The sequence below is a fragment of the Scomber scombrus genome, chromosome 21, assembly GCF_963691925.1.
Source record: "Scomber scombrus chromosome 21, fScoSco1.1, whole genome shotgun sequence".
NCBI lineage: Eukaryota > Metazoa > Chordata > Actinopteri > Scombriformes > Scombridae > Scomber > Scomber scombrus.
Window position 1 is genome coordinate 19914345 of NC_084990.1, and position 27874 is coordinate 19942218.

Below are 27874 nucleotides of genomic sequence, written 5' to 3' on the forward strand. Positions count from 1 at the left end.
ATGCAGACTCACGGAAGACAGAAAGAGACCTAAAATGTATTAGTCATGATTGAAGGCTCTCTATCAAAGAATGTGGCACTTTCCGTTTTAATTCAACAAAAAATGTCCTGCCAAACCTCCCCTTGCCTTGTCACTAATCTTTCACCCTGGCTTTTAACTATAAGTAGACTCCCACAGTCAGGGCTCTCTACAGACCAGGTTCTTTCTTGCCAAACCAGGAAATACATTTATTTCTGGCCCTAAACCAAAGTGTTTGCACAAAGTTGGAAGCACGGTCTTGTCTAAAATATTGTATGCTGTTGCATTATAATTTCCCCTCACTGGAACTAAAGGACAGGGTTAGGCAAAGTGGGAAAAATAGATCCAAACCAATTCAGCACAATAAGCACAATAAGTTTGTGGACAAGCAGCCTAGTATTCCTGGGCATTAACATTCATATTGGACAATTGTCATATGCAGATATTTAAAAACAAAGAAAGAAACATTTCAAAAGGTTGGCATTCACTGAACATAATCCTAAAACCACCCACGTACTTTTGGCCATATAGTGTATCCAATTTAAAATGATATAAAATGCAGCAAAGACGCAGGATTATCGACTAATAGTCAAATCATTTTAAATGATTTTCTGTCAAATGATCGACTAATTGCTTTAGATTTAGCATCTGGTTACTGCACATTGTTCTCTGCTCATATAACATAACCAGGATTCAAAAATGTTGGATTTTAGTGTGGAATTCCTGCTCTTAATCAGCACAGGAATGTAGGTTCAGCTTTCTGGCAAACCAAGCCATCATCTGTCCAAAGAAAAGGGTTTTTAATGAGCAAGACAAAAAGTTTTAATCATGCTAAACATCTGCTCGACAGGGAAGCTTCTCAAACCACACAGCAAGATTAACTGGTTAATTTAGCAGCAGTCTTCGCTCTCTCTCTTTCTGTCTCCTTGTTTGTTGGTCAACATCCAAATGGGACATGCCAGCCAAAGAGAAATGGTGAAAGCGAAACAGAAAGAGGGTAGGATGGGATAACATTGTCCCATGCTATGACAGATGTCCCCTATGTTAGACTGATAAATCTTCTTTACTGGCAATCAATGTGCCATCGCACCCAACAACAGCCGCTACATATTTCTCTCTGTAATTAATGTGCCAGCCATAGTCAGCGCTGCAATCTGCGTTACCAATATATACCCACCACACATACACATGTGGAGACATTGAAATGAACATGAGCACAGCATTTACAGGCTGAATAGTCTATTTTCTCTTGTTCAGGTGATGCAAATGTGAAAATATGAGAAAATCATGAATCTCTAACAATTTAACATAAGTTACATGTGAGGTTTGGTGGGTAAAAGTTGCTGCTCAGTCTATAACAACATGTACTGCATCCAAGTCTTATCAAGTTTCCCTTCATCACTTAACTTAAAGAAGTAGTTTGACATTTTGGGAAAAGTGCTTTCTTGCAAGTTGAGGTAGATGAGAAGATCGATACCACTCTCATCTAAAAGTGGTATTGATCTCCTCATCTAACTCAGCAAGAAAGTGTATGGGCATGAACCTATATTGCCAAAATGTTGAAATACTTATTTAAAATACCTACTCAAACCTACTTTTCACAATAAACCTATGTGTTATTATGTCTCTAGTCCTTCCGTCTCATTATAACAATGGCATTCTTTCTATTTTAGGCTTAAAATATGAAAAACTAAGACATTTTACTGCCATAAGAACACCCATCTGTGTTCAGTATCCATCAAAGAACAGACATTGGCTAAATAAATAAGGATATATGCTTGCAGGTTGCATGTGCACATACTACTGAATTTATTTATTGTGGGTTTTTTTTGACAGCTGCTAAATGTTGGAATTTTCCTTTAATATAAATAGAAAGGGAGGCACTCTCAAGATCACTCGAGTGACAGTCCATCTTGTCAGGCTTTAAGTTGTGTGCTCCAGACAGTGGTTCAGACCAATCAGTGTCCTATGAGGAACTATTGACAGCTACATGTGCGGTTTAGGTGTGACAACAGCAAGAAGGTAGCCCACTATAGATGGTGAAAGACAGATGGTCCATCCAATCATCTGCCAAGTATCTTTTTGAAAGCTCCTGCTCTTTTCAATCAATCATTTATCAAGAACGACTTCTCAGATGGTTCTGTGCAACAAACCATCTGGCGTGTCAGGTTAGTTATTCCCTGCAGCCGATTTTCTCAAATATATCAAATACAAAATATTTGTGTCACTGTATGACTGAAACACAAATGTGTCAGTAAAAAATACAAACACACTGTCAGAAGGATTATACTGTGTGGCAAATGGAGGCGGCTGTACAATTGGCTTGGTTCCACTCTTAGGTAAACCCCCAGGTGCAGGTACACAACATTGAAGCATGAATGCAGAGTAATATGATCAATAACAAGCAGAAAGAAATCCTCCAGTGAGAATTAGGTTAGAAATAACAAACCTCCAGTGCAGAGAGGAGCAACAGAGAGAAGGTGAATGCCGGGGTGAAAAGGGTATTTCGCCAACAGCAAAAGAAAAATCAACGTAAGGCCTTTAAATAAATAATGAAATGTGTGTGGGTGTGATGTGGTGGGTGTGGCATGTTAACTGTTCATGAACAAGTTTATTATATTAACTACTTATATCTGGTGATTCCTGCATTTCTTGGTATGCTGGACAGTATATCAAGATTCTCCGATGAGGTCTCTGAGGTCATTGCATTAACTGAAGTCTGTGATTCAAATCATTGGCTGAGGAATCAAAGAGATCCCTCATTCAAAGAGACATCAGGCCTCATCTTATCCGTAATCTCTCTCTTTTTTTTTTTGCAGTGAAGAGTGTTCAAACTCTCTTCACTGCACAAACTTGTTGAAAGTCATTCATATCAGGTGCATCAGAAGATACTGGACCTGCATAAAGACCCTGAGGCAGCTGTCGCAGTGAGAGATTTTCCTAACAATTACAGAAATATGTAAGTTGCTGTGCCGAAATATGCAACCAAAAAAGATTATGATTTTGATTTCAGGTCAAATGAGTTTTTCACTATGTGGACACAAAGGCTGTCTGTGTACTACTCATACAAAAAGTCTGGGCCACACCTTCTAAGTATGAGAAAACTGGTGAATGCCACAAATTAAACAAAACAACTCTAATTGGAAAATTTCATTTTCACATTTCACATGGACAACAACCATAAAAAAAAAAGCTATATAATCACAAATTAGCATTTCAATTACCAGTAATGAACACAGAAAAAACGCTAATATTCATTAATCTAGGGAGAGCCACAAAGGCCAACATTACTGAGGAACAGCAGGCTTTATGCAGCACACTTTGTCTCAACTAATTTGCAAAGAATTGACTTTTAAATGCAGAGAAACAGACGCAGTTGCCATTATCTGGACAGGTGATACAGCCTAGTGCAGCTGGTTTATCGCCATAAGCTTGACTGCAGTGTTACAAGGTGATGGACTTGTATTAGTCATAATTCCAGATACAATTTATTGTTGAACAGCTGAAAATCAGGAGTTAGTAGCACATAAAAAAAGAAACAAATCCACTGTCCACTGAATCATTAAATTAGACTGACCTGCCAAATCTGAGTTTTATTTGGCCTTTAACAACTTTTTTAGCAATATATAGTGGTGAAGTCACAAATTTCTCTTTACAAGCATCTCTGTCCATCTGAAACTAGGAAGCAATTCACTGGAAAAAGCTAGTAAGTGAATGTTGATGTTATTGATTTTACCCAGACAAGCTTAGGTGAGTGTTTTAGTCACATTTTAAGATCCAATTTTTCAACTCCAAGGGTATACACTATTGATTTTAGCAGGATACCTTAGCAACCCCTGCAAAACAGTCAAGGAAACAGGTGAAATTTAGTTGCCACAAGAAGATTTTATATGGGAATTATATGTCCCAAAGGTGGCAGTAAAATCTATTATGTGTGCTTTGTGAGTGCTCTGGTTGTCAAACCTGTTTGTGTGATTTTACAACAGACCTGCAATAAAAAAGTACAATCAACATGTTGTTCTATTGTCAGTGGTTGGTTGAACATAATGAAGACATTGTGTATTTCTGACGAGCACCAGTAGTAGGTAGTTGAAGATAATAGCTCTTTAATGGCTGTTTTCTGCCGTGCTGCGATCAGTGTGTGACACTGGAGGTGTGTTTTTAAAGTGCTTAGACACTCAGCACACACAATTACTCTGTGTTTAATGAAGTGTGGAGGTATGTCGTGTCTACTCCAAACAAAACTGGGGCAGAGAAAGAGCGAGAGAGAGGGAGTATGAAGGTGCCTGTATGTGTGCAGGACTGGGCATGATTTTTGAAATGTTTCGATAAAATACCCACTTAATACGAAGGCAGGAATGTTCAATGTGCTTCTGGTTTGTTGTGTTATTGATTGTCGCTCCACCATTCATGTACAACCTGACTTTTGTTACACATTATTAGTAAAAATACCACAGTTAACTTTGAGAAATATGTTTTTACCATTTCTTTTCATATATCAAAAGGCGCTTTTCAAATTATAAATACCGTCTAAACGCGAGCAGCTGTACAAGAACTTTAAAATTCTCAAAAACTAAAAATATTGATTTAAAACTTTCTGATCAAAGAAGAAACTATTACACTTGATGGTTTATTCTTCAACTTGGAAACAGCACCAAACAAAACACTCTCAACTCATCCAATCCCTTTACTCACTTGATCTGGAGCTTCTAGATTAAGTGGACATTTAGTAAAGTCAACAATGAACTATAAAACTCAACTTTTTGAGTTTGAACATCTGCAGTTTCGTGGCAATTGAGCAAAAGAAATCTGAAGATGAGGACTGTGTGATTCGGTTGAAAGTGCCAGGAGAAGTGAGTAAAGGCCCCAGTGCAATTCTGGGCTATCTGGTGACCGATTTTAAATTGTGTTCATATTCTTATAATACAAGAAATTTAGGACCAGAATCCAACATCGGGACTGCTGATGGAGCCCATGTTTATATGAAATTAAAATTACACACTATACACTTACGAGCTAACGTAATGCCACTGCTACAAACACAATGACTTTAAACTTAATTTGCAAAATCAATATTCCATGTTGCTCTCCTGGCCCAGATCATGCAGCGGTTCACACTATCATTCCCCTCCACTTTTTTTTTTTTTTTTTTTTTTTTTAATATAAAAATGCCAGTGCAATCACCAAAGCTTGACGATACGTCTCTGTTTGCATCTGTTTTTTTGCACTATTTACACTGTGGTGCTGTGATAAATCAGGCTTTCATCACACAATCTGTCATGCCCCAAAACTGATATAGAAGTACAATCTGACACAGATTGCAACTAAAACATTATTAGACCTATCTTGCAGAGTTTGGCATGCAACAAACTTGTAATATTGACGTTTTTGCAGTATGTGAGTGTCTTAAAGGACCAGTGTGTAGGATTTAGTGGTGAGGTCATAGACTGCAACCATTCGAATACCCCTCCCCCTTCATCTTCCAAGCGAGAACCTACGGTGGCCAACGCTTGTGAAGCTTGTGAAGAATGCAAAAGGCCCTCTCTAGAGACAGTGTTTGGTTTGTAAATTCTGGGCTACTATAGAAACATGACGGTGCAACATGGCGACCTCATGACAGATATAAAAATATATATAAAGGGCTCATTCTAAGGTAGCGAAAACACAACAATTCTTCAAGTTTCAGGTGACTATACACTTATTAGAATATACTTATAAATATTCAATTTCTGCCAAGTCTGTTCCACCAGATAACGCTAAATTCTACACACTTCACCTTTAAGTGGACCTGAAATCATTCTGTTGGCCAATAAGTAAATAAATCTGACCACCATTCAGTGCACACTTTGGGTACTACTCAGTTTTCGATACTACTTAGTGCTACTAACACACATCAGCTTGTCGATATTAGACAATTATGCAAAACCTCAGATGGCATTTACTGATAGGGCCAGGCAATATCATCTGACATCTACTTACTTTTTTACCTAAGTTTCAATTGAAAAGTCACCCTCTTATTCATTCTTTGCATCGAACAACGAACAAAGACTTAAAAGGAAAGAAAATTACAAAAAAGACAAAACATACAATTGATTCACCCACACTGTCCAACTCACCCTGCATCTCAGTTCATGAGAACAGTTGCCGTTTATCTTTCAAGTACGTTTGAAATACAGAATTTAACTAAATTAAGATGGAGGGTTTCATTAAATCAGCAGCTGTCTAAATAGCAGCACTCGCCTCTTTCTTAAGACCATCTATAGGTGCAGTCGACATTTCTAACATTAAAAGATAATGAAAAGAGGACGCCCACTGTTTGATATATAAGCCATGCAGGGGTTTCCATCTTACAATAAGAATATTCTTGGCAGAAGTCAGGCCAGAAAAAAGCACCTTTTTTAAAAAACATATTTGAACAGTTTAAGGAATGAATCGTCATTCAGCAACACAACGCTTGATTTTGCCCAGTATCATGTTGACTGAAGCAGAAGTGTGCCCACACAGCTAACATGGTATATTTATTCTTATCTGTGCCTCCCCTCCCAGCTGCAATTTCTACAATATTTGACTGGACACGCATGTTGCATGTTTAATTACAATGCCAAAACTGCTCAGTGGAAAAATGACAAAAAAGGCCACACTACACTGGCACTGAATGTTGACATTGGACATACATGGTCATCCAATAAGAGCACGCAGTTTCTAGGATACTGTTTATTTTTGTGCAGATGTACCAAAGTGAACATTTGTGTGTGCGTTTCTGTGTGTGTACCTCTCAGTGCGGTTTGACTGGCGCCTGCAGGGTACCGTGTTGCGCACACATGTGCCGGTGCCTGGGTCCACGTTCTCCACAATCACAAAGGGACGCTCCTCCAGCGTGGCCACAGTCAGGTGGCGGTCATCAGACACTTGTTCCAGGAAGTTGCCATAACGAGGCCAGACAGGGTAGCGAACCTGGAGGATCCCCCGAGCATACGTACCCACCTGAGGAGGAAGGATGGGAGATGCAGAACTCATCAGTATCATGCATGTGGGTTTGGATCTCAGCTGTGGCCTCCTCTGTATGCCATCCCTTTTTCTCTTCTCACCTGTCTCTCCCTACTTTACATGTTTTTTTTTTTATATTTTAAAGAAAAATTAGCATGTGCTGACCTGGAGGAAGAGGATGAGTAGATGAAAGGAAAGCAAAAGTTAATTAATGCATACAGAGGAAGCTTCAAAGTCTTTGAGCAAGACATCTTGGAAAGAAAGATGGATTTTAAAAAAAGTGAGAAACTAAAACAAAGAGCAAACCAACTGCATCACATTAATAATACATCCCATCATGCGTTGCCTTCAATCTGTGCTCATTTTGTTGACTGATTATTCAATTATTAATTTTCTTTTGTTCAACTGAATAAACACATTGAAATGCCACTGTTCATAAATGGGAACTGTTCAAGTGATTAGTGCTATTTATTATCTGTGTGTTTTTCTGTCTTTTGTTTAAAATAATTAATGCTCTTGTACAACACGTTCGATAATAGAAAGAAAATGTTTCTGCACCGATAAAGCTCGCTGAACTGAAATGAAGCGACAAACTAAGATGCTGACAGATACCGTTGCGAGATAGCTGTTGAAAACAAAACCGTAAATTGTGTTTTTTAATGCAGAGGGAAATACTTCGGACTAGAATTGCTGTATAATGTCACATCACACAATGAGTAATCGCAATGATGTCGGCACTAAGCTCAGTGAAACCTTCTCTGTGAGAGGCAGGACTGTTTGTCACATCAGCCCAACCTAATGAGCCATACTGCTCAGCCAGTGCTGACTTACTGCATGTGAAACACGCTCCCTCACAGCGTTAATGAGACCTCTTTTTCATACCAACTCTTGATTTGTTCTTCTGCTGTACTCGTACTCTCGCACTTTGCCTTCGTCATACATGGATGATTTACAAATCTGCATTGAGTTCCAGTACGACGTGCAAGACTGTGATTAATTTCTCGGCACCATCTGTGAGTGACAGAAGAGCAGACATGCCACTTGTGTCATTCAATCTTTTCAATCTGTCTTTTATGGGACTCTCATATATCTTATCCTCTCACTGGGCATCTTAATCAGAAGCTCTGTCATACAGCTACAGTATGTAAGTTTTTTCTTATATATTTCTTTAGTTGAAATATGCTATAAAAAGTTTTTGTCAAAGACTTCAGTGACTCAGGTTCATTGACCGGCCTGGCAGCAGTACAGACATATTCCCCTCACAAGTTTTTAAGCAAGCCTTGACCTTCCATCCAATCAGAGGAGGCTAAAGTCAGGGATGGGAGTTTATGACTGTCGGTGTATACGTGAACGCACTTCTGGCGTACAACTCCCCCCGTACCATGGCTCCAATTAGCTGCTGGAATATGTTACGATGGCTTACTCGCAGGCTCCCAATAGGAGGTAGGAAGGGAATGATTTGCTTTCGAGTCTCTTGCTAGTGCTAGCTTAAATTCCAAAAATTGCCTCTTTTAATACAGATTTCTTTTCTTAATAATTTCCTACAATATTAACTGGGCTATATAGCGATGTTTTGTCAATAAGCATCTTACAAAAAGTTTTCCAATTCAAAAAAACCTACTTGGCAAATAAATTAATATTTGTCACAAAATGTTAATATTTGTTATTTAAAATCAAAATCACAACAAAACCAAAATAAGAAGCTGAAAGATGTTAGAACACATTGTACAGCTGAGGGGAACTGCAGAGTTAGGGGATAATCCTTGTGGGTTGGAGCAACTCTTTCACATTACATTAGGTAATTTAATCCATTGTTCATTTAGAAATATATATTTTTGCAGCTTAAAGTCTTCATTTTCTCTGTATAAAAGTAGAAATTAGAAGTTCAGGAAAAGAGAGAAAGGCCAAAGACAGGAGCCCAGAAAAGAAAGCGGACCTTCCCGTCCAAAATGTCACCCAGCGCTCTTTAGATGGTGATAAGGAACAACATCATGTTAAACTGTCAAGGTGTCACAGTGGAGGAGAGAGGCTTTGAAAAGAGCAAGCACACCACAACCTGTCGTCATAATGGATGAGCTACATGACACAAAGAGGAGGGGAAGAACACGGAGTGAGAGATCAGGTTGTAATGAGGAGAGACAAAAAAGGAGAGATGATTTAATGCTTTTAGATGCGTGTAAGGTATCTTGTTTTAAGAGGGGTCTTGTTGTCGATGAACAACATCAGTACATCTACACCACACATGAGAACATAGATGGATGAAGAGTGTGTGAGTTTTGCTGGGTTGCACAAGCACAATGTTAACATCCACACACACATACAGACATGCATGAAAGAGAGCCCCCACTTCAGCACAATGACATGTCCATGTTCATACACACACACATACAATACACACCAGCCAGGAGGTGACATTGATAAAGTAGGTTGGTCTTTCCTGGGCAGAAATAAATGAGTTCAACTGTTGCTGTGAGATTACGTTCAGGTCTCTCTGTTTAGTCGCACTTTTTCAATACACCCTCAGGCTTTGAAAAATGTGTTGCAGAAAGCAAAAATACTCAAGAAAATGGCAAGTAATGTTGACGATGAAACAGGAGTAAGAGAAGGATATGTCTTAAACAACAAGACACAACAATTTATGATCAAGTATTGGATCTTAGATTCTTGATTAATCCATTTGCCCTCAATGTGCCTTGTCTTATTCTATCTAACTTGTTTTTCTCTACTTTACCAAATCCTTTATGATATCCTCTAAGCAACACATCTGAACATGTTGCTTCCTGCTAGATTAGAAAGAAAGACTAACAGTAAGAGCTCCCCAATAGCTGAATGGTCACAGCGAATGCCACATAACTAGAATGTGTTTGGATTGATTGGTTTGATTCCAGCTGGGAACCTACATTACCATTTTCCCTCTCTCTCTCCCTTTGTTTCCTGTCTTTTCCATCACTACTCACAAACACTAAAATGGCCAAAAAGATAAGAGAGCAACAGTAACTGGAGTAAAGGGTGAGTGATACAAGAACATTTGCTTCTAATCGAATACTTAGTAGCATCAGGGCCAGAATCAACATTTTATTATCACAAGCAACTAACGTACTATCACACAGGACATAAATAATTTATGTGCACCTGTCAAAGTTTACAGCAGTGATCCTCGGCTAAATCTGGCCCTCCAGCAAAAATATTTGACCCCCTTAAGTTTTAATGGGAATTCTACCATTTTTATCTCCCCAACTTTAGCCTAGATGAGCATAACAGATTTGTTAAAGTACATGGCAATCATATAGGAATGGTGTATTGATGCAATTTTTTTCCAGTACTTACTAATCACCCAAATTAGTATTAAAGTAAGCTGGAACTCTTTTAGTCCTCAGTTACAAATGAGAAAAATACAAATGTATGAACAAAGAATATAGTCTTATGTTTCCATTGTACCGATTAGCAGCCCCCTGATATAAAAATCCTGAAAAAACTGGCCCATGGTTGAACCCGATTGCCAGGGCTGCCAAGTCTCACCCATTGACCGTGAGCGTCACACAATTGACACTTTTCACAAGCTGTCAGGCCACACATCCATTTTCTCACACAGTGAAAAAGAAATTCATAACTGATAAATGTTATGGTGCTAAAAAGAGGACACTGACAGTGCATGGACAAACAAGACAGAACAGCGGGGGAAAGCAAGAAATATACAGAAGTCTATTATTTTGTAATTGTTCCCATACATACTGTTTAGAGTAATCTCCGTCAGTGCCCCCCCCTGCTTGCTCACTGAAAGCAGTGCACTATCTTCTCCCCCACCTCTCTTGTAATGAACTGTCGCATCCATGAAAGGAATTGATTAATTGGTTTATATTTGTTGACGGTGTTCGGATGCTACTTTTAAGCCTGTCACCACATGCCAGGTAGCTAACAGTAGCTAGCCAGCTCTCTGTAGATACAGTCATGAAATGCAAACAGCAGGAGAAGACCTGTCTGGTGCCAAAAGTCCATAGCTGTATTGGATGATATGTTGTTTTCTTTGAGCATGCATAACGATGGCAGCCCTGCAGGTTTGTTTTTTATTATTCTTGCTCAACAGTCTGCAAGACACAAATATTGACTTTTTACTATGATCCACAGTAATTGTACAATCCTATACTCCACTATGTTCATGTATTTGATGCAGTTGGTCTTTCCCAGATTAATCATCTAATGCTTTAATGTGCCAGTAACTTTCTGGATTCTCGCCACTCTTCTGTACAGTTGAAACAACACCGCACAGTTTACAATACAGCACGTGTGCAAACAATAGGACAAACATACAGTAGATCTATTTCCAATGTTTAGTGTCTGTTTTTTCAGTCTTGCTCTGTCTACTGTGCTCAATCTGTGGTGTCATTGTCTCAGTGTCAGTATGTTATGGTTTAGTTTCTGGTGCCCTGTACCTTGTCCCAGAGTCTTTCTCGGTCCAGAGCAATGATGACCATGGAAGGGTTGGACAGGAAGCCTTGGTTGTTGAACGACAGGTCCCTCCTTTCCCATGTCACATTCAGCATTTGCCTGCAGCACATAGAAACATTAATTCATCAACTCTTAGAGAGAAAGTATATAGTATCCAATCAAGGAACTTTGAGTCTACATCACACAAGAATTTGCATATTCATTAACAGAGATATACACACACACAAAATGATCACCTCCTAATTAAACCTAAAGCTCTCCCAGGAGGGCTTAATCTAATGTGGGGGACTGGAAGTAGCTCATTAGGGGATGATAGAGTCAGCTGATTGGTGGAGGGCACAGTGTTTTTACTGAGCGATTTCACTGTTTTTTATTAGGTATAAATCCATGACTGATTGCGCTGCGAATAATGAATCCAGGTCAATTTGCATTTCAGACAACATGTAAGAAGCGCAAAACACTTCATGCTGTGTGCTACTGAAGTCACATGAAAACCATGACAGCACGTATCCTCTGAAGCTCTTCTGTTTATGCATCAGTAATGGCAGTGAGGATGGTAGTATTCAGATCCTTTACTGAAGTCAAAGTAGTAAATTACAAAGTAAAAATACTCTATTATAAGTAAAAGTCATGCGATTGAATTCTTAGTTGCGGTAAGTAAAAGTAAAGATGTATTATCAGCAAAATGTGCTTAAAGTTTCAAAGGTAAAAGTACTGGTTCTGCAGAAAATGGGCTCATATAATATATATTATTATTTTCCTGTTGTAGTTTAGTCCAGTTACAGTTACAAAATAAACCTCACCTGAACAGAGTGTTGTTGTCTGAGAGTTTAGCCGGCTTGTTGCAGTCACCGTGTCCCTCAGGAATAAAACCATGCAGCTTCTTGAAGCTCTCAGCCCCTTTGGCAACAATGGCAACGCCCTCCCTCACCCTCTGCCGCAAGCTCTTCCTCCACTGGTCTGTAATCACACCGATCACACCAACAGGGAAGCTGTCAGGTGGAGGGCTGTCGGGGTTGCCCACGGCCAGGCTGGGAAGAATCCAGATGTAGCCTGGCCCCAGCAGACCCACCTCAGCCGCCTGCTGAAACAAGAACTGCGCCTCCTCATAGGAGCAGTACGCCAGCAGGACCCGGGAGTCCAACTACAGACACAAAATAAATCTGTCAGTGGTAACTCAAAGTCCAGAGAGAAAACACAGCCTGAACATGCAACATACATGGTTATTTTCATTATCGATTAATCTATTGGTCATTTTCTTGACTAATTGATTAGTCGTTTGGTCCATAAAATATCAGAAAATGGTAAAAATGTCAATCACTGTTTCCCACAGCCCTCAGATGTCTAATTCAGTTTACTGTCACAGGAAACCAAAGACACCAGACAATGTTCACATTTTCTGGACTCAGATAATTTGACATTACTTTCTTTATATAAAATTGACTCAAAACAATTAATTGATTATAAAAACAGTTACCAAAGCACTCTCAAAAGTGCCCAATTTAGTAAATCACAAGTTTGAAACTGGAACTTAAGAAGAACTTTACACATAGACTTTGTTATGGATTTACAAACATCTGAAGCAGCCCAATCCAGGCATCTCATATCTCTTCCTACCTGCTCCAGTATGCGCTTGGTCTTCACCTCGCTAGCCCCAACAGACATTTCCATTGAAACGATGTCCTGTAAATTCCACAAGAAGTAGGAGGTGTCTGTGTAGGACCGAACTATATCCACAAAAGTGTCGTAGCCCGGCAGCAAGCTGGTGATGACCGCAAACTCGCCCCAGTCATATTCCTCCATGAGCTGAAACAGAAACATATAGAAATGAACCTGAACCTTAACTGATTTTCAAAAAACACACTGGTATACTGGTCAATTTACCAGATTTGTCTCTCATGCTCCAGCTAGATGATGATAAACCACAGATTTAAAAACATAACTGAGATTATCCTGTTGACTCAAAACATCAGTTATGTCAGACTCTCTAATCTCGTGGGAATTTGTGCAATCCATCATGAATCAGTCTTTATTCATTTGTAGTAATCGTCCCAGAATTCACCTTAAATATGGGATTCCTTCGCTAATTGTCAGTATATCCCATTATGGTATTAAACAGTCTGCCAGGCCTCAGACTGTGTCAGTCACAGGCTTTACCCTCCAACCGTTTGGTAGCACAAACTAAGGGTGTAAAAGGCTGTATTTCCTAATTTTATTACAGGTCTGTATTTTTACTCTGGGGCTTTACTGGAATATCTTTGCATAAGACACGCTGCTTTAGCTCCTATCTCTTTAAGGCCACACTGTTGTGATTGGCCAAATATCTGAAGCTTTCGACAAACCATAAAACAAAGGACTTCACTACTTATTCTCGTTCTTTAATAAAAAACATCAGCATCTCAAATACATCCATACATGTCTGAGCCAGCAGGTTGCAGCCCTGGCTTTTGACTTGGAGGGAGCATTTCTACATATTTTAACCTCAACTTTTGGAATTTTAACCATGTTTAACATAGATAGCCGTCATCATAGCAGTAAATAAATAACAGCAAACCAGAAATTGCATAACATGTACCCTTTAAAATGAGGCTTGATTGACAGTTAACATTGAACCACATTTCTGTACCTTGAACATGCAGACGATCTGCTGCTCGAGAGAGGCTCCCATCTGCAGGAAGGACGATCCCTCGGTCTGTGAAGAGTAAAAGATTCTCATTTAAGGATGCAGGCATGGATTGTCTTTCATGGGGTGAAATTTGAATGACCTAACAGCATCTCCAGAGCTGGTTTTGCTCAAAGACACTTCAGCAGGGTGGACAATTGCTCTCACAAGGGTTTTAATTGGTGTCTACATGCTGCCTTTATGCCCTAGAATATCTTTCAGAAATGTATTCCATGGGTTCTCAGGTCATGAAATATTCTTCGCCTGTGAGAGCTTTACTCAAGTAAAATATCTCGAGAAAATCACCAAACGAACACTCAAGTACAGTGTTGAACTTTCTGTCACAACAGACACGCACTGTCCAAATTAACTGGTCTGCCGATCCTCATTTTAGAAGCACCTTTAACATTGTTACTGCTGTGGAACATTTGAATTTTTCATGAAACTTTACCACTAGTTGGGTAGTGCATGTAGATCATTTATCCTGTAAAAAGTTAAATAGGCTTACTATCACTTGTGAAACCGCCCCTGTTAAAGTTCACATAAGCAAGAGAGCGTAACAACCTTCCAAAACCAATTAAGTTTATGAAAGGAAAAAAGAAAGGACTAAAATGGGGATTGAGGTGTGTTTGAATCAGCTTTATGAGATGTTTAAAAATCTTCATAAATATCCACAATGTCCTAAAAAGCTGCAATTGAAAGACCATAATAGTTTACAGCAAACATATGAACAATAAAGCATTAAAACTTGGCTCTACTGGGAGTAACACAGCTGTCACAGATGCATTTGCAACCAACTGCAGTAAAGATGCAGAGTGTCTTATAGGGAAGAGTTACCATGAATATTCATCTAGCAGTTTGTACCTTTACAGATGCTCGCATTTTACAACAGAGCTTTGATTGTCTATATTCAGTCTCAGTCTGGTACAAGTGTCTCTGAACTGCAAACACTCACTCCTGCTGCTCTCTTTCTGTCAAGAAGGGGCAGTCCGATGTTGTATCTGTGTGTGTGTGTGTGTGTGTGAGAGAGTGTGTGTGTGTGTGTGTGTGTGTGTGTGTAAGTGTGTGTGTGTAAGTGTGCGTGTGTGTGTATGTGTGTGTGTGTGTGTGTGTGTGTGTGTGTGTGTGTGTGTGTGTGTGTGTGTGTGTGTGTGTGTGTGTGTGTGTGTGTGTGTGTGTGTGTGTGTGTGTGTGTTGGCATACATTTGCATACCTACTCTCCGTGTGCATGTGTGTTAACAGATAAGATGGAAAGTTCACAACACCTATGTCCTTGAAACATCATTCAGATAAGGTAGGTTGAGAAGAGAAGGAATACTTGAGAATGTAAATGACCTTACTGATCCAATTAATTATAATAGTCACAAAGTGTTTTACACAAGAGAATGAAGTGTATAATCAGTAAGCACTGATTTTGTTATTTGCAGGTCAAGTACTGTATGTCTGGATGTCTGTGACAAAATTGTGTCAAATTTGGTTGATATAGGATGGGGTTTTTTAAGATCTAGGTTACATATGGTATCATGATGTTTCAACAGCATTTAAATGCATTTAAAACAGTCTGCAAAAAAGCAATTATACGTCTAAGAAAATATTGTTTTTCAACTAAATGTAGGCCAGCGCAAGTGTAGACTTTAAATCCTCAAAACCATTATTTACTGGACATATAGACACACAAATATGTATATTTACATGTGTTTTATTGAGTCTACAATGTGACATTTTAGGCTCAGTCCCATTTTTAGACAAAACTCTGTAATACTTTGGAGTTTGGAGATCTAAGGGGACCAACAGTTCTGCAGTGCACAAGTAAACCTGTGATGTAAGCAGGTGCAAAATGATGCAGGGTTTTAATAGAAGTAGTAATACTCTGAATTTGATTTGATAACAGACAGGGAGCTGGTGCAAGAGGGCACATATTGGGGTAATATTATCAATTTTTTGTACAGCATCACCATAAACAAACTAGAGAGAGGAAATAGGCCTACAAGTCGGGGAAATCTCAAAGTACAGCGACACACATGTATGCAAATATCATACTTAAGAGAGCAGACACTGTTAAACTGTCAAGTGCCATTTGGGACCAGGTCTCAGATTTTCTCAGTCTGAATCGTCTCAGAGGTGACTAACTGTCATCTCTCCTTACTGTTGCTTCTCATTCTCCCACAGCTCAGAGGCTCCGCGAAGCCCCCAGAGAGTTATGAGCCAGAGGAGTTCCACAGGAATATCAGAGCCAAGCTCTTCTTCACTCCATATTACCAGTTTTATCTCAGACTGGGCTTGTTTGAGTCTCACCTCCAGAGGGTGAAACTCTACTAGACCACTGACTGGGCTACGCACCAGAAAAACTATAAAAATAGCAGTACACAACCATGTCAGGCTGTCACTGAATAAATAAAAAATGGCGCTTGAATGGCAGCCCTGGTTAACTGTAGCGTCCCACTTCAGCTGATATGACGGAGGAGAGGTGAGATGAATCATTTGAAGAAGTATCATTAAAATCCAATTAGTTGTGTCTGAGCTATTAAAACAAACAAATAATGTGATGACACCCCCTCCCTTGGGCCAATCAGTGTTGCATCACTATCCAATTAGTAGTTAAATTGTGAAAAATTAAACAAAATCAGAAGCAAATGTGTTGAGAGACATTCGGTGTCCTTTTCACGGTGAAATCAAGCAAAAATTACAACGAAAAATTAACTTCTTTTCCGTGTCTCACCCTCTCGCACACATACAGACACGCACTCACATGAGAAGACAAAGTTCACCCTCCCCCACCTTCATCCTCCACTTCCCAGCCGTCTTGTTCGCACCGCCTTGGCAGTGTGGCTGTCACACACAGATGTAATTAGCAGTCCTACTGCAGGAGCGTATGGTAATGTGACAGGAGGAAGGTGGACATGGCGGTTGCTCACACACTCCTCTCTTCCCACGGGAAGAACTCTGTGCCGTACCTCCCCTCAGCGGAAAGACGGGTGCCGGTCAAACAAGAAGCAGGTCACACACTCACACACATATGTGCTCCAATACATCCAACATGTATTTGTCACACTAAACTCTCTAAAGGCTGCACATATGCAAGCTTCCATCTCAAGAATGGAATCACAGGCAATTATTGTACTTCTACTTCACAACATTCATCTGATGGACTTTTAAATTGAGTTTTTGCACACAAAGCCACTGCCAGCAATATATAAAGTACTTACAGTCATAAATAAGACAGCAGATATTAGTCCCCATGTGTCAAACAACAACACTGTATCTTACACTTCCAATAATGCAACTTTTTTAAATGCACTGATCCTTCAATGCTCTCTGTTAAATATTTGAAGTCTTCAAACCCAAACTGAGATCAAAAACTGATCAATTCAAGATCCTCTAGAGCTACAGGAGACATTAAACAACTGTTTTCACGGGATGAGTAACAGGCTACTAGTAAACCAGTGAAGTTCCACCAGTGTCCGTCTCACACCCATGACTCCTAGCATGCAGTGCACACAGTGAGCTGGATAAACACCAGTTCAGTGAAGCACACATGGACAAGCCAAAAAGCATCCTGCACCAGATGTTTGAGGTTTTTAACCCACTATAAATAGTTTTATAAGGATATATAGAGGGGTTAATCTGTATTATGTGATTACAGACAGCACTATGGTTACAGTGAGTGTGTGAGTTGTACATTAGTGCTGAAACCAGCCGATACATAAAAGCTAAGCTACTCACGTAAAATTAAAGGATCAGTTCACCTAAATGATTAAAAAAAACATACTGTACATTACAATTCAAAACACAATATCAACAGTTTTCAGTGGGGCCTGCAAGGATTTTTTTAGACTCATTAGAAAACAAATTATGTGTGTCAGTGCATGGGGCCAACCTCTGTAGTACCTCTGAAGTAAAAAAAAAAAAAAAAAAAAAAAAAAAGTGCCTTTTCTCATCAATTTGGGTGAACTGACCCTTTAAATATAAATAGACCTTTTCATAGGGTGCAAACAAATTGTCACATGTCAACATAGGTTTGCTTCAGTAGATATTTGGGCTCTGTCGTGTGTATGTTTCATGCCTTCTTTTCATTGGCAGAAGTGCTTAACTGATGAGTTTTCAACCATGGTTACATCATCAACCTTAATGTGATGAATTCATCAAACAGTCACAGCAGGCTGGATTCACAGTTTGGGTTGTCATGTAGTGACTGTTACTGATTGCACATGCATTAAAAAAGGAGGATTTCACAAATAATGGGTGGACAAGTTAACAAGAGGTTGATTATGTATTCTTCTAACGTCACGCAATTTGCGAACTGTCAGATTTGCAAGCGTAAACATGATACAAATGGGATTTACGTGAGCCAGAAGGAACGTTGTGTTGATGAAAAGAAACATGAATCAAATATGAGTGTATAAAACAATTACTATAGGGAAAGGGAGGCAATAGTTATTAATGGGCATAATATCAGATTACTGTAAGATCAAACAAACAGGGAACAGGGTGTTGTGGTTTATGTTAATTACATAATCTTGAATTTTAACTTGACCATCAACTGTGAAATCACTTAAAGCTTCAACTGCACTTTATTTTAATCAGATGTTTACAGTTAGAGTTTGCTGCCTTAGATAAGGTAAATAAGAAGCTAAATGCACACACATTGCCACCACAGATCTACTTTCTTAATAAATTTAGACCTTAATGCCACAGTGTTAGTAATTTCACTGACTGCCTTACTGAAATTATTGGGCCATGCTGTGATGCTCTGAGGTGGCCTGGCTATTAACGAAGTTCCATTCCCAGCGATAAAACACATTTTCCAGCAGGAATACTGTGTGTCGGCTCTGGGCTTCTCATGACCTGTTTATGGAGTGTCTAGTTTTCTGGACCATGAGGCCAAAAGAGAGCCAGAAGTGAGAGGGTGCAGAGTACAGACAGAAGTGTAGAAGAACAAACGGAGAAAGCGGGTCAGTCTGGCTGGCCACAAAAACCCCTAAACCCCCCAAAAAAGAAACTAAACTGTGATCCAATGAGAGACGTCTGGCTCATTGCATCACTACGGTCCAATATCAGAGTGTGACCTCAGACTGCAGCAAGAAATGAGACTGTAACTCCTAAAATATAATCTTCTACTGACAGCTTCAAATTGTAATAAATGATGCTATACGCTCGAATACTCTTGCTCAACGTTTTCTTTGCCTCAAAAATCCATCATGTGCACACTTTTGTCCGTGTTTACTGGCAAACACATAAAGCTGTCGGCTTTGTTTATTCCGGACTTAATCATCGACTACAACCACGATCGCGCTGATTTGATGTTGGTAACTATAATAAACAAAAACTGGTTAGTGAGTGATCAAATATTCACTATGTATTCCCTAAAAAACAGTGAGGAGTAATAGTTTTTCTTTAGTTAATGAACATCTTTTTTTATGTTTTACTACACCCTCATTATTCAACAACTACCAACAAGTAAACACACTGGTTTTACAGAAGCAATTACTCTCATTTATATGTCCTGTGAAAATAATTTTTCTCCAAAATATCACCTTTTCAGAAACTCAGCCCTGAAACTTGGTGATGAAGCATTTTTGAGATAGCTCAGTGGGTTTTGAAAGAGTATGTATGAGCGTAGGAGGTAGATGAAATTTCTCAGCACCACAAAGTCACCGTTGCCAATTTGAATGATCTCACTTCACAGCCACATGGAAAACTCAAGATTTATTGGACTTCCACTTTTGATTCCACTAGGGAAGAAGTTTTACCTCATCAAAGACATGTATGTTAGGTTTAATACTCCTGTTGGTGCACCTGACTGCTGGCACTGGCAAACGAGCTAGAGTTGGTCCTCAGGCACTGCAACCACAGCTGCTCACTGCTCATAGTTTAAGGGATGGGTTAAATGCAGAGGATACATTTTGTTTTAGTGTATGTGAGTGCTGAGAAATGACAATAAAGACGGTCTTAATCTTAATACTAACCTCTCTAAAACTGGTACTTCAATCTTTTTTAATACAAATTCGGCCTGCTACATGCTTGCTAATATACCTGGGCGAATGTGACAAAAACAGGAGTAAATGTTTGTGTCTGTGTGTGTGTGCGTGTGTGCATGTGTGTGCGTGTGTGTGTGCGTGTCTGTTCTCATGTTAATGAAAGAGCACGTCACACAGCGCAACAGTGTTACTCATTGATGTGTTATTAATAGTTTTTGGACAACAATGGAGCAGCACAAAGGAATAAGCTATATCAGGCTTTCGCTACACAGACTCGTCAGTAGGATTATTGTTATTTTTGACTGACTCACCAGACTTATCCTTTACAGCTTTTATATACTTTTCTCTACAACTCTGCTACTAGTAAAAAGCAAGTAATCCAAAGATCCTCCTGTCCACATAATTTAGTGCACTTTTACATTTAGACACTGCTGATCTCATTAGGTAACTCAACAGTTTAAGTTTTTTTTAAGTTTTTCCTTAAACACAACACAACCCTGCACTAAGCACCATCCATACAGAAACATTTTTCCCAGTTTGTTGTTAAAGACTGGCCCCGAAAGAGCCCTGACCTTCACCTCATCCAACACCTTTAGGGATAAATTGGAACAGCAAGGCGAGCCAGCTCTTATCACCCAACAACTGTGGTCAACCCTGAGCATAATATTTGTGTTTCCACCTACTTTGAGCCATGCAGTGTATCTGAATATTAAAAAATCACTATATTTATAGTTTTCTCAAGTTAGAAAAAACATAAAACATGAAACATAATCAAAATGAAAATGTGTGCCAAAGAAACTGCACAGTGGACGTATCATGAACATTTCCAGGTTTATGTTCTTATTATGGGGCTCAACCGAAATATCTTGATTTACAGTTTTTTTTATCTTATACTGGCTTCTCAGTTCAGCCTCTGTCTGAAACAGGCTGTTTTAGCCACTGCCTCTTTAAGGCCCCCTCCCAGTAAACCCAATTTGTTCTGATTAGTTAGTTTTAGGTTTTGAAGTCTACGTAAACAAACAGTTGAATTACGATTTCATTTATTTTTCTTAATCTTTATTTAAAATGGAAACGCCTCAAATACATCTTTACACGTTTGAGCTGGAATTAAATCCAAAATATGCGAGTGGCCAATACAAACAACCTTAGCGTCAAAGACTACACAACAGACGGCCATTTGTATACATATGAGAACAATATAATGTCATCAGAAGGAGGAAGTAGAGGTAAAAAGCGTTAGGGGGGCATTTTTACATACGTCTACCTCTGACCATGTTTAACACCGACATCTGACATTATAACAGTATATCACAAAATGCATGTTATCTCCCCTAAAGTTTTTGGTCCTCTCTTCTACCCCTGACATCCTGTTTGTATCAACGTTCTCCCCTCTCTCACCCTCCCTTGTCTCCTTTCCTTCTCCTCCCTGTTGTCTCCTTTCCTTCTCCTCCCTGTTATCTCCTGCTCTACTACTCCCATGACTCAACATCTGGATGCAGCACCCTCTAATGATCACCAAGCACACTGCAATGACTCACAGCCAGACTGCAAAGAACACACACAAAAAGAGAAAACGCACTCAAAAGTCTGAATATAAACTCCTCCGAGAGACACGTTACAATGTTCTTTTTCTCTTTCCCTTGCGGGCCCTATTGAATAGTCTTTATGCCACTTCTCACAGCCCTTCTTCATGCTTTCTCATTTCCTCCTTTTCACCTTTGCTTCATACATGTGCTGTCTGACAAAAGACACACTTCCTCTCCTCCTTTCAATCTTTTCATCTTTGTCTCATTCACTCCTTCCTTGTTGTTTGCCATGGAGAGATCACTGAGACAGGAACCATAAATAGGCGGCCCGGGCGGCTGCTGCTTCTTTTTAAACCTGCCATCAAAGATATTCATCATCATCAGGCTATTGATAATCAAGCACTATTGAGCTCTTTTATCCCTTAAGAGAATCATGCACTCACACATATGTCTTTCTTCGTCCAATCCACCTGTCCCATTGTACCAGACACCTCTGACAAGCTTTTTTTTTTCTCCTTGCTGACAACAAAGGAGTGCGTAAGAGATGGAACGAGTCTGAGGGGGAGTGTGACGAGGAGGGCTGAATGAGGCCTTCGACAAGCAGACCTCAGAGGAGAGTGTATTACTCTTTGTGCTATATAGAGAACTGTCATTCAACACTTTTGGGCTTGTCTGTGTGATAACTGCGCCTTTGTCTTTTGCCGCTGTTAAACAGAAGGGTTAAATGAGCCAGACTAATCCAGCCGTGATCAGCTTCCAGCAAATCACAAACCAGAGATGGTTGATAACTTTGCTCAGAGGCTCAGACACTGTGCACTGTCTGAGATGAGCATTAAAAGCACATCTGGGGTAAATACAAACACCTCTATGCTATTTAAAGGTTCAGCAGGGACTGATAGGGGAAGAGGGAGGTTACATGAGAATAGGCAGCAAAATAGAAAAATAAGAGGAAAAGTAGTGGTGTTTGGGTTGAATGATAAGAGCTGTGGGGGGCTTTAACCTCCTGAAGGGTCTAATTAACAGTTTAATGGGGTCCTGGAGCTCAGAGAGAGCAGAAGTGAGCACAGACCTCTCGCTTCTAGCGGTGCACAAAGGAGCTAAAAAACTGTGTCTAAAAAACTGTTAAATGTGTCAAGAAGTAAAGGTGATGGAGGGAAAAATGGTGAAATTGTAGAAGAAGAGAAGCCAAAGTGAAATGAGACAAGGGGAGAAGTGGACAGAGATGGAAATACCGCAAAAAAAGCACAAGAAGATGGAAGAGGAAAGGAAAAGAAAAGAGCGGGGAAACAAGAACATCTATTATACTCATGAAACTGGAGGAGAGGAAAACTTATCTGTGAGACAGTAAAACACTGCCTTCAGGCAGCTGTCAGCCAAGCTTCATGGAAGCATCTTTCTCCTTTCTCCGACTCTTACTCACTCGCTCTGCTTTTCCTGCTCCACCATCAAAATACAGCAAATCAATCACCCTCCTGCAGCTACAACTCCTTCTGTTTAATACTCATCTATGCCGTGACATCTGCACATACCTTTTGATTAACAGGAAGCTGATAAATACATGCTATGGTTTATAAAATGTTGCCTGAGGGTGAAATCCAGCACTCGGAGCCACAGAGCTACACTTCTCAGCTCAGTTTGAATGCCTCTTGTGCTGTATAAGTGTAGGAATGCACCCATTTGGATCTGTGCATGCACTCATATGTGAGGGTGTTCATTTGCATGTGTGTTTCTATGTGTGAGAGTTGCTTCTATAAATACAAGGTGTTGATGATGACAGTTAAGCGATTAAAGGAAGGCGGGGAAGACGAGCGGAACGCGTGGAGCGTGAGAGAAAGAAGGGATGGAGCCATTTTGCAACCCAAAACTAGAAAAAGTATAGATTACGAATCCGTCTGATGTCATCCATCTCGGCTTTACAATCTAACTACACAGCTCACTGCCCTCCATCTCTATTCATCAATGAGATACATGATAAATCATAGCAGGAAAAACCTGCTGCTCTTCAAGTGCGCTGGGATGATTGATTGAGGCAGAAATCGCCTGTAGCACTTGTCTCCCCGCGCAAAATTTCCTTTCCCACAACTCAGACTTTTCCCAGCCAGGGATTAGAGAAGCTGATGAGGGTCGATGGCTGTAGTCATCACTGATAATTCACCCATCTGTATTGCTCATATCCAAATATTTGCATGCAGTCAGTTGCTTGCCAAAGTAGGTTTCACCGCTCTGACCTACTTAAGTTGTTTTAAGCTGAATGACGGTGGTGGAAGAGTTCTGACTAAGACAGGAGTCTGCAAAGGGCGGGTACAGGGTTTACATTACAGGTTTTTGTTCATCTCATTCCTTGAATCTTTTTCTTGCCTTGTTAATTGCTCATTATATATGAGTAATGTTATTTTAACACTTCTAGGTTACATTTTTTGGGTCATTGCAGCAGTACAGCAAGAAGGCAGACTACTCTAGGACTAGTAGGGGCTTCAGGGTAATGATGCGTCAATGCTGAGTGATTGATTCATTATTATGACAGTACCTTGTACGGTATGACAACTGCAGAGCCGCCACTGATGCCCACGATTGGCAGAGCTGTCTGAGTGGAGAGGAAGTCCAGGATCTGTGCCACTTCTGCAACCTGAAGACAAAACAGACAGATTCAATGATTGCATGAAGGAAGTTGGAAATTTCACAGAACAATAAATTTTTTTGGTAAGCTGTAATTCATGAAAAATGCCTCAAAGGTATAGTCAGTCATTCTGGAGAAAGACCGTTGGTATTTGAACCAAACCCCCAAACAAATACAACTTTCCCCTCATGCTTGTTCAGAAGCAGACCCCCCAAATTTATGGAGAGCATAGCCAAGGCAATGACCAAAAGAGAATATAGCAGGATCCATAGTGATGTGTCAGCCATAGAGTCACTTCTGTTCCTCTAACACTGTATCACAAGCAGTAAAAAAAATCATCTTATGTGAGCACAACAGTCCATCCACACTCTCAAACCTCTCTGCAGCTTCCACACCTCTCACTTGACCTGCATTTAGCGTCTCTGTCCACAGAAGCAGCCGTCTGCCAGGTGCAGCTCCTGGGGAGCTGAGAGGACAGCAGCCGGACAAAGTGCCTTCACCAGGCTGACAGCGGAAATTTACTGAACCAAAACAGTTTGCATGTCAGCTCCACGGGAAGAAATCAACAGTGTTTGTATTTATTGATTCATTGATACGGTTAATAATTTCAAAACACACAGCGGCATATTTATGTGATTTAAACAGCTGCCTGCTCAGATTACGCTTCACTAAACATGACAGAAATAAACTCAGAGCATAAAAAACATGAGGGGTGTCGGCGAGACTTTCAGATTCAATGTGGATTGGTGATTTAATAAAATGGAAGTGCTGTGAGACTGTACTGTGAGAAAACACTTTCTATGTGAATTGGCCACAGCCTCTCTCTTTCTCCAGTTCACCAGCTCTCACCCACCATTCAACAGGTGCTGGAGATGGGAGACTGTCATGGCCTCACACAGACAGCTGCTCTGATGACTTCCCTCTGTAATGTGCTCGAGCACAAACACCCACTGACTGGCTGGAATAGTGTTGCGTGGCTCGGTCCAAGCCACTTTGTTTAGATGCCCATTTACAGAGCCCGGTCTGTGAGTTTTTTTCAGTGCACATCAAGGACGGTAAGCTAGAGGACTGCGAGAGGATATTTGCTGAAATTTACAAAGTGTGTATTGAACAATCCTTCTCCAGAATCACTGACTCTACCTTTAAATGCAGGTTAATGCATTTACATAGGTAACACTGAGTGTACACAGACTCTTTGTTTATTTACAAGAAAACTCCACAGGGTAACTTTTTAACCCTTTGTAGGTTTGCTTTTCCTTCCTCTTTGAGGCCATGACAACATAAAACATGGATTTTTTTCTCTCATTGACCCAAAGTTTTATGTTTTACAGACCTCTAAAGACCTCATTCTGACTTCATTTGTTCAAAACTTTTTTTAAACATGTGAGAGACTCGAAAAAATGAAACTCAACTTAAAAAATGTGTCCAGCAGGATTCCTCATGTCAATGAATTGTGTTATTCTTCTTTTATACACTAGCACAACCTGTATCTAGCAGCCATAACTAAATATGATGGTCTTTTTGTGCATTACATACCTCATACAAGCGGTAAAGATTGCCCAAAAAGTTTGGGTTAAATAGATTTTGTTTTTGACCAGATATCATGACACAAAGTGACCTCTACCAAACGGTTGAGCAGACCTACAAAGGGTTGAGTGCTCCAAAAAAAAGGAACATGTACAATTCCATGACAACTGGGCAAAATCCATCTGTCCAGCAGGATCAGTAGACAGTCGAGAGCTCCAGAACAGCTAGTGCTACTTAACCAACAGGGAAAAAAGTGTATGCAGTCATTTTAAGGTGGCTGAATTTAAGACCAGTTTGTTCTGGTCTGATGACATAAACAAAACTCATGCACTTTAAACATTCTTCAGACTTAAATTTCGTATCATTTGATGGGAGTCAGAGGTGAAAATAACAAATTGCATCCATTTTACTTCTACTTAAGTAAATGTCTTTAAAGCGTTCCTTCCCCTGGTCTTGAGGAGACTATTTATAGTTTTCTTTTGATTTAATGTCACTTTTTTCCTCTTTATGATCAGAAAGCATGCAAACACCATAATTTAATTTGAGCAAAGATAGTACATGCTTGGCATCTCAATTAGTTCTTCTTTATGATTTAAACCGACAGGACAGGTGCTTTTTTAACATAAAAATGTTGCCTTGTGCAGCTTTAGATGTGGGTGACTGAACACCGTGACTCTGAAGAGGATGTTTTACCAGGAAACTCAAAAATGCATAAATCATTTTTACCTGAGCGCCGGCACCCATGCCCACATCATCCTCAAACACCACGCCATGGAGCCTCTCTGTTGCCATGGTATCGCAGAGGCGTGTCAGCAGGTCCCGGGGGTTGGTGTCATTAACCAGCACAGTCACAGGGCTGACCACCACGGGCAGGTCGACAAAGTTTTCCCCACTGAGACGACCTCTGACCTCATTCTGGTAGCTGGAGCCGCTGAACACCACTGCAACATTGATGGACGGGTGAATGAGGAGCGGCCGGGCATGCAGGGGCAGCGGGGAGGAGATGAGGAGCATGAGGAAGAGGAGTAGGAGGAAGAGAGGAGGCCAAGGAGAGGAGGGAGGATATCCCCTGGGTATGGCCATGATGGCAGCCTACTGCCTGGAAAGGAGGCGAAGAAAGAGGGAGACAGATGAAGGAAGGAAAAAGAGCAACAGTCAAACATACAAACTGCTTTGCTTTTATGATGTTTTTGACATAATGCCTCATAATCCATCAGTAAATATTCATCCCTTATTACACTCTCCTGGTCTGTCTCTCTCTCTCTCTCTCTCTCTGACCCTTTTGTATGACAGTATTAGCCCTGTATTTAGAATCTGGTATCATGAGGTAAAACTGTGTATCTGTGTGCAAATGTGCATGCATGTAATCCTCCATAATCCAACCCCCAGTGTCATGACTGTAATCACCTCCCCATCTCTACACATCTCTGATTCAGCGGGCATACACACACCCACACACACACACACACACACACACACACACACACAACCCAAACAGGTCGTCGACCCTCACCACTGGGATTACATTACATTAACTTCAGCTGGCCTCCCTCCTCACGTGGTGTGACCTTGCCACAGAAATACAACAAGTGAAACAGCTGCAACACTAATTGCTGATGAAATATGTATATTTTTAGGTAACATCCTGAAGTCCATAAATATACAAAAAGCAACACACTGGTGCTGCTGTTTTCAGTTTTGGTAGCTTTCATTTGAATTTAACTACTTCTTCAAATGTTGCCAAAACTGAAATTCAGTGAAAGTGATGATGAGGATGTTAATGAGGGTGATCACACACTAATCTCGGAGTGAAGGCAGGTTTAACACAAGTTTACAGCACAAGCAGTTACAGAGCAACATTATCATTCATTTGGAGTCGTGTTTCTGTCCACCACCTGCATGTTAGTCTAATATTCACTCTCCTTTAGCTCTGTGTTTGACCTCCAGCAATCCTGAGGGAAATATCTGGCTCTTAAGCTGCTCCACTATGTTCACCAGCTAGTTGCTAAGTGTGACCTTGCCATTTGGTTCTGAGCAGGTAGTGTACAGTGAGTTTTTTAGAGCTATTTCTCTGCCAAAAGCTACCTGATGCAGCTGAAAATGACACTGTTTG

General features: G+C 40.2%; 1 protein-coding gene across 1 annotated transcript in view; it reads right to left on the reverse strand.

Annotated features, from left to right (window-relative positions):
• LOC134003226 (glutamate receptor ionotropic, NMDA 2C-like) overlaps window positions 1-26844 on the reverse strand; it is a 49232-nt gene extending 22388 nt beyond the window's left edge. The window contains exons 1-7 of the mRNA XM_062442361.1: window positions 26488-26844; window positions 24145-24243; window positions 14078-14143; window positions 13069-13257; window positions 12255-12595; window positions 11436-11550; window positions 6791-7002 (exon numbers count right to left, since the gene is read on the reverse strand). Coding sequence (XP_062298345.1) covers window positions 6791-7002; window positions 11436-11550; window positions 12255-12595; window positions 13069-13257; window positions 14078-14143; window positions 24145-24243; window positions 26488-26844 — 1379 coding nt within the window. The remainder of the gene's footprint in view (window positions 1-6790; window positions 7003-11435; window positions 11551-12254; window positions 12596-13068; window positions 13258-14077; window positions 14144-24144; window positions 24244-26487) is intronic.
• Window positions 26845-27874: the final 1030 nt, after the last annotated feature.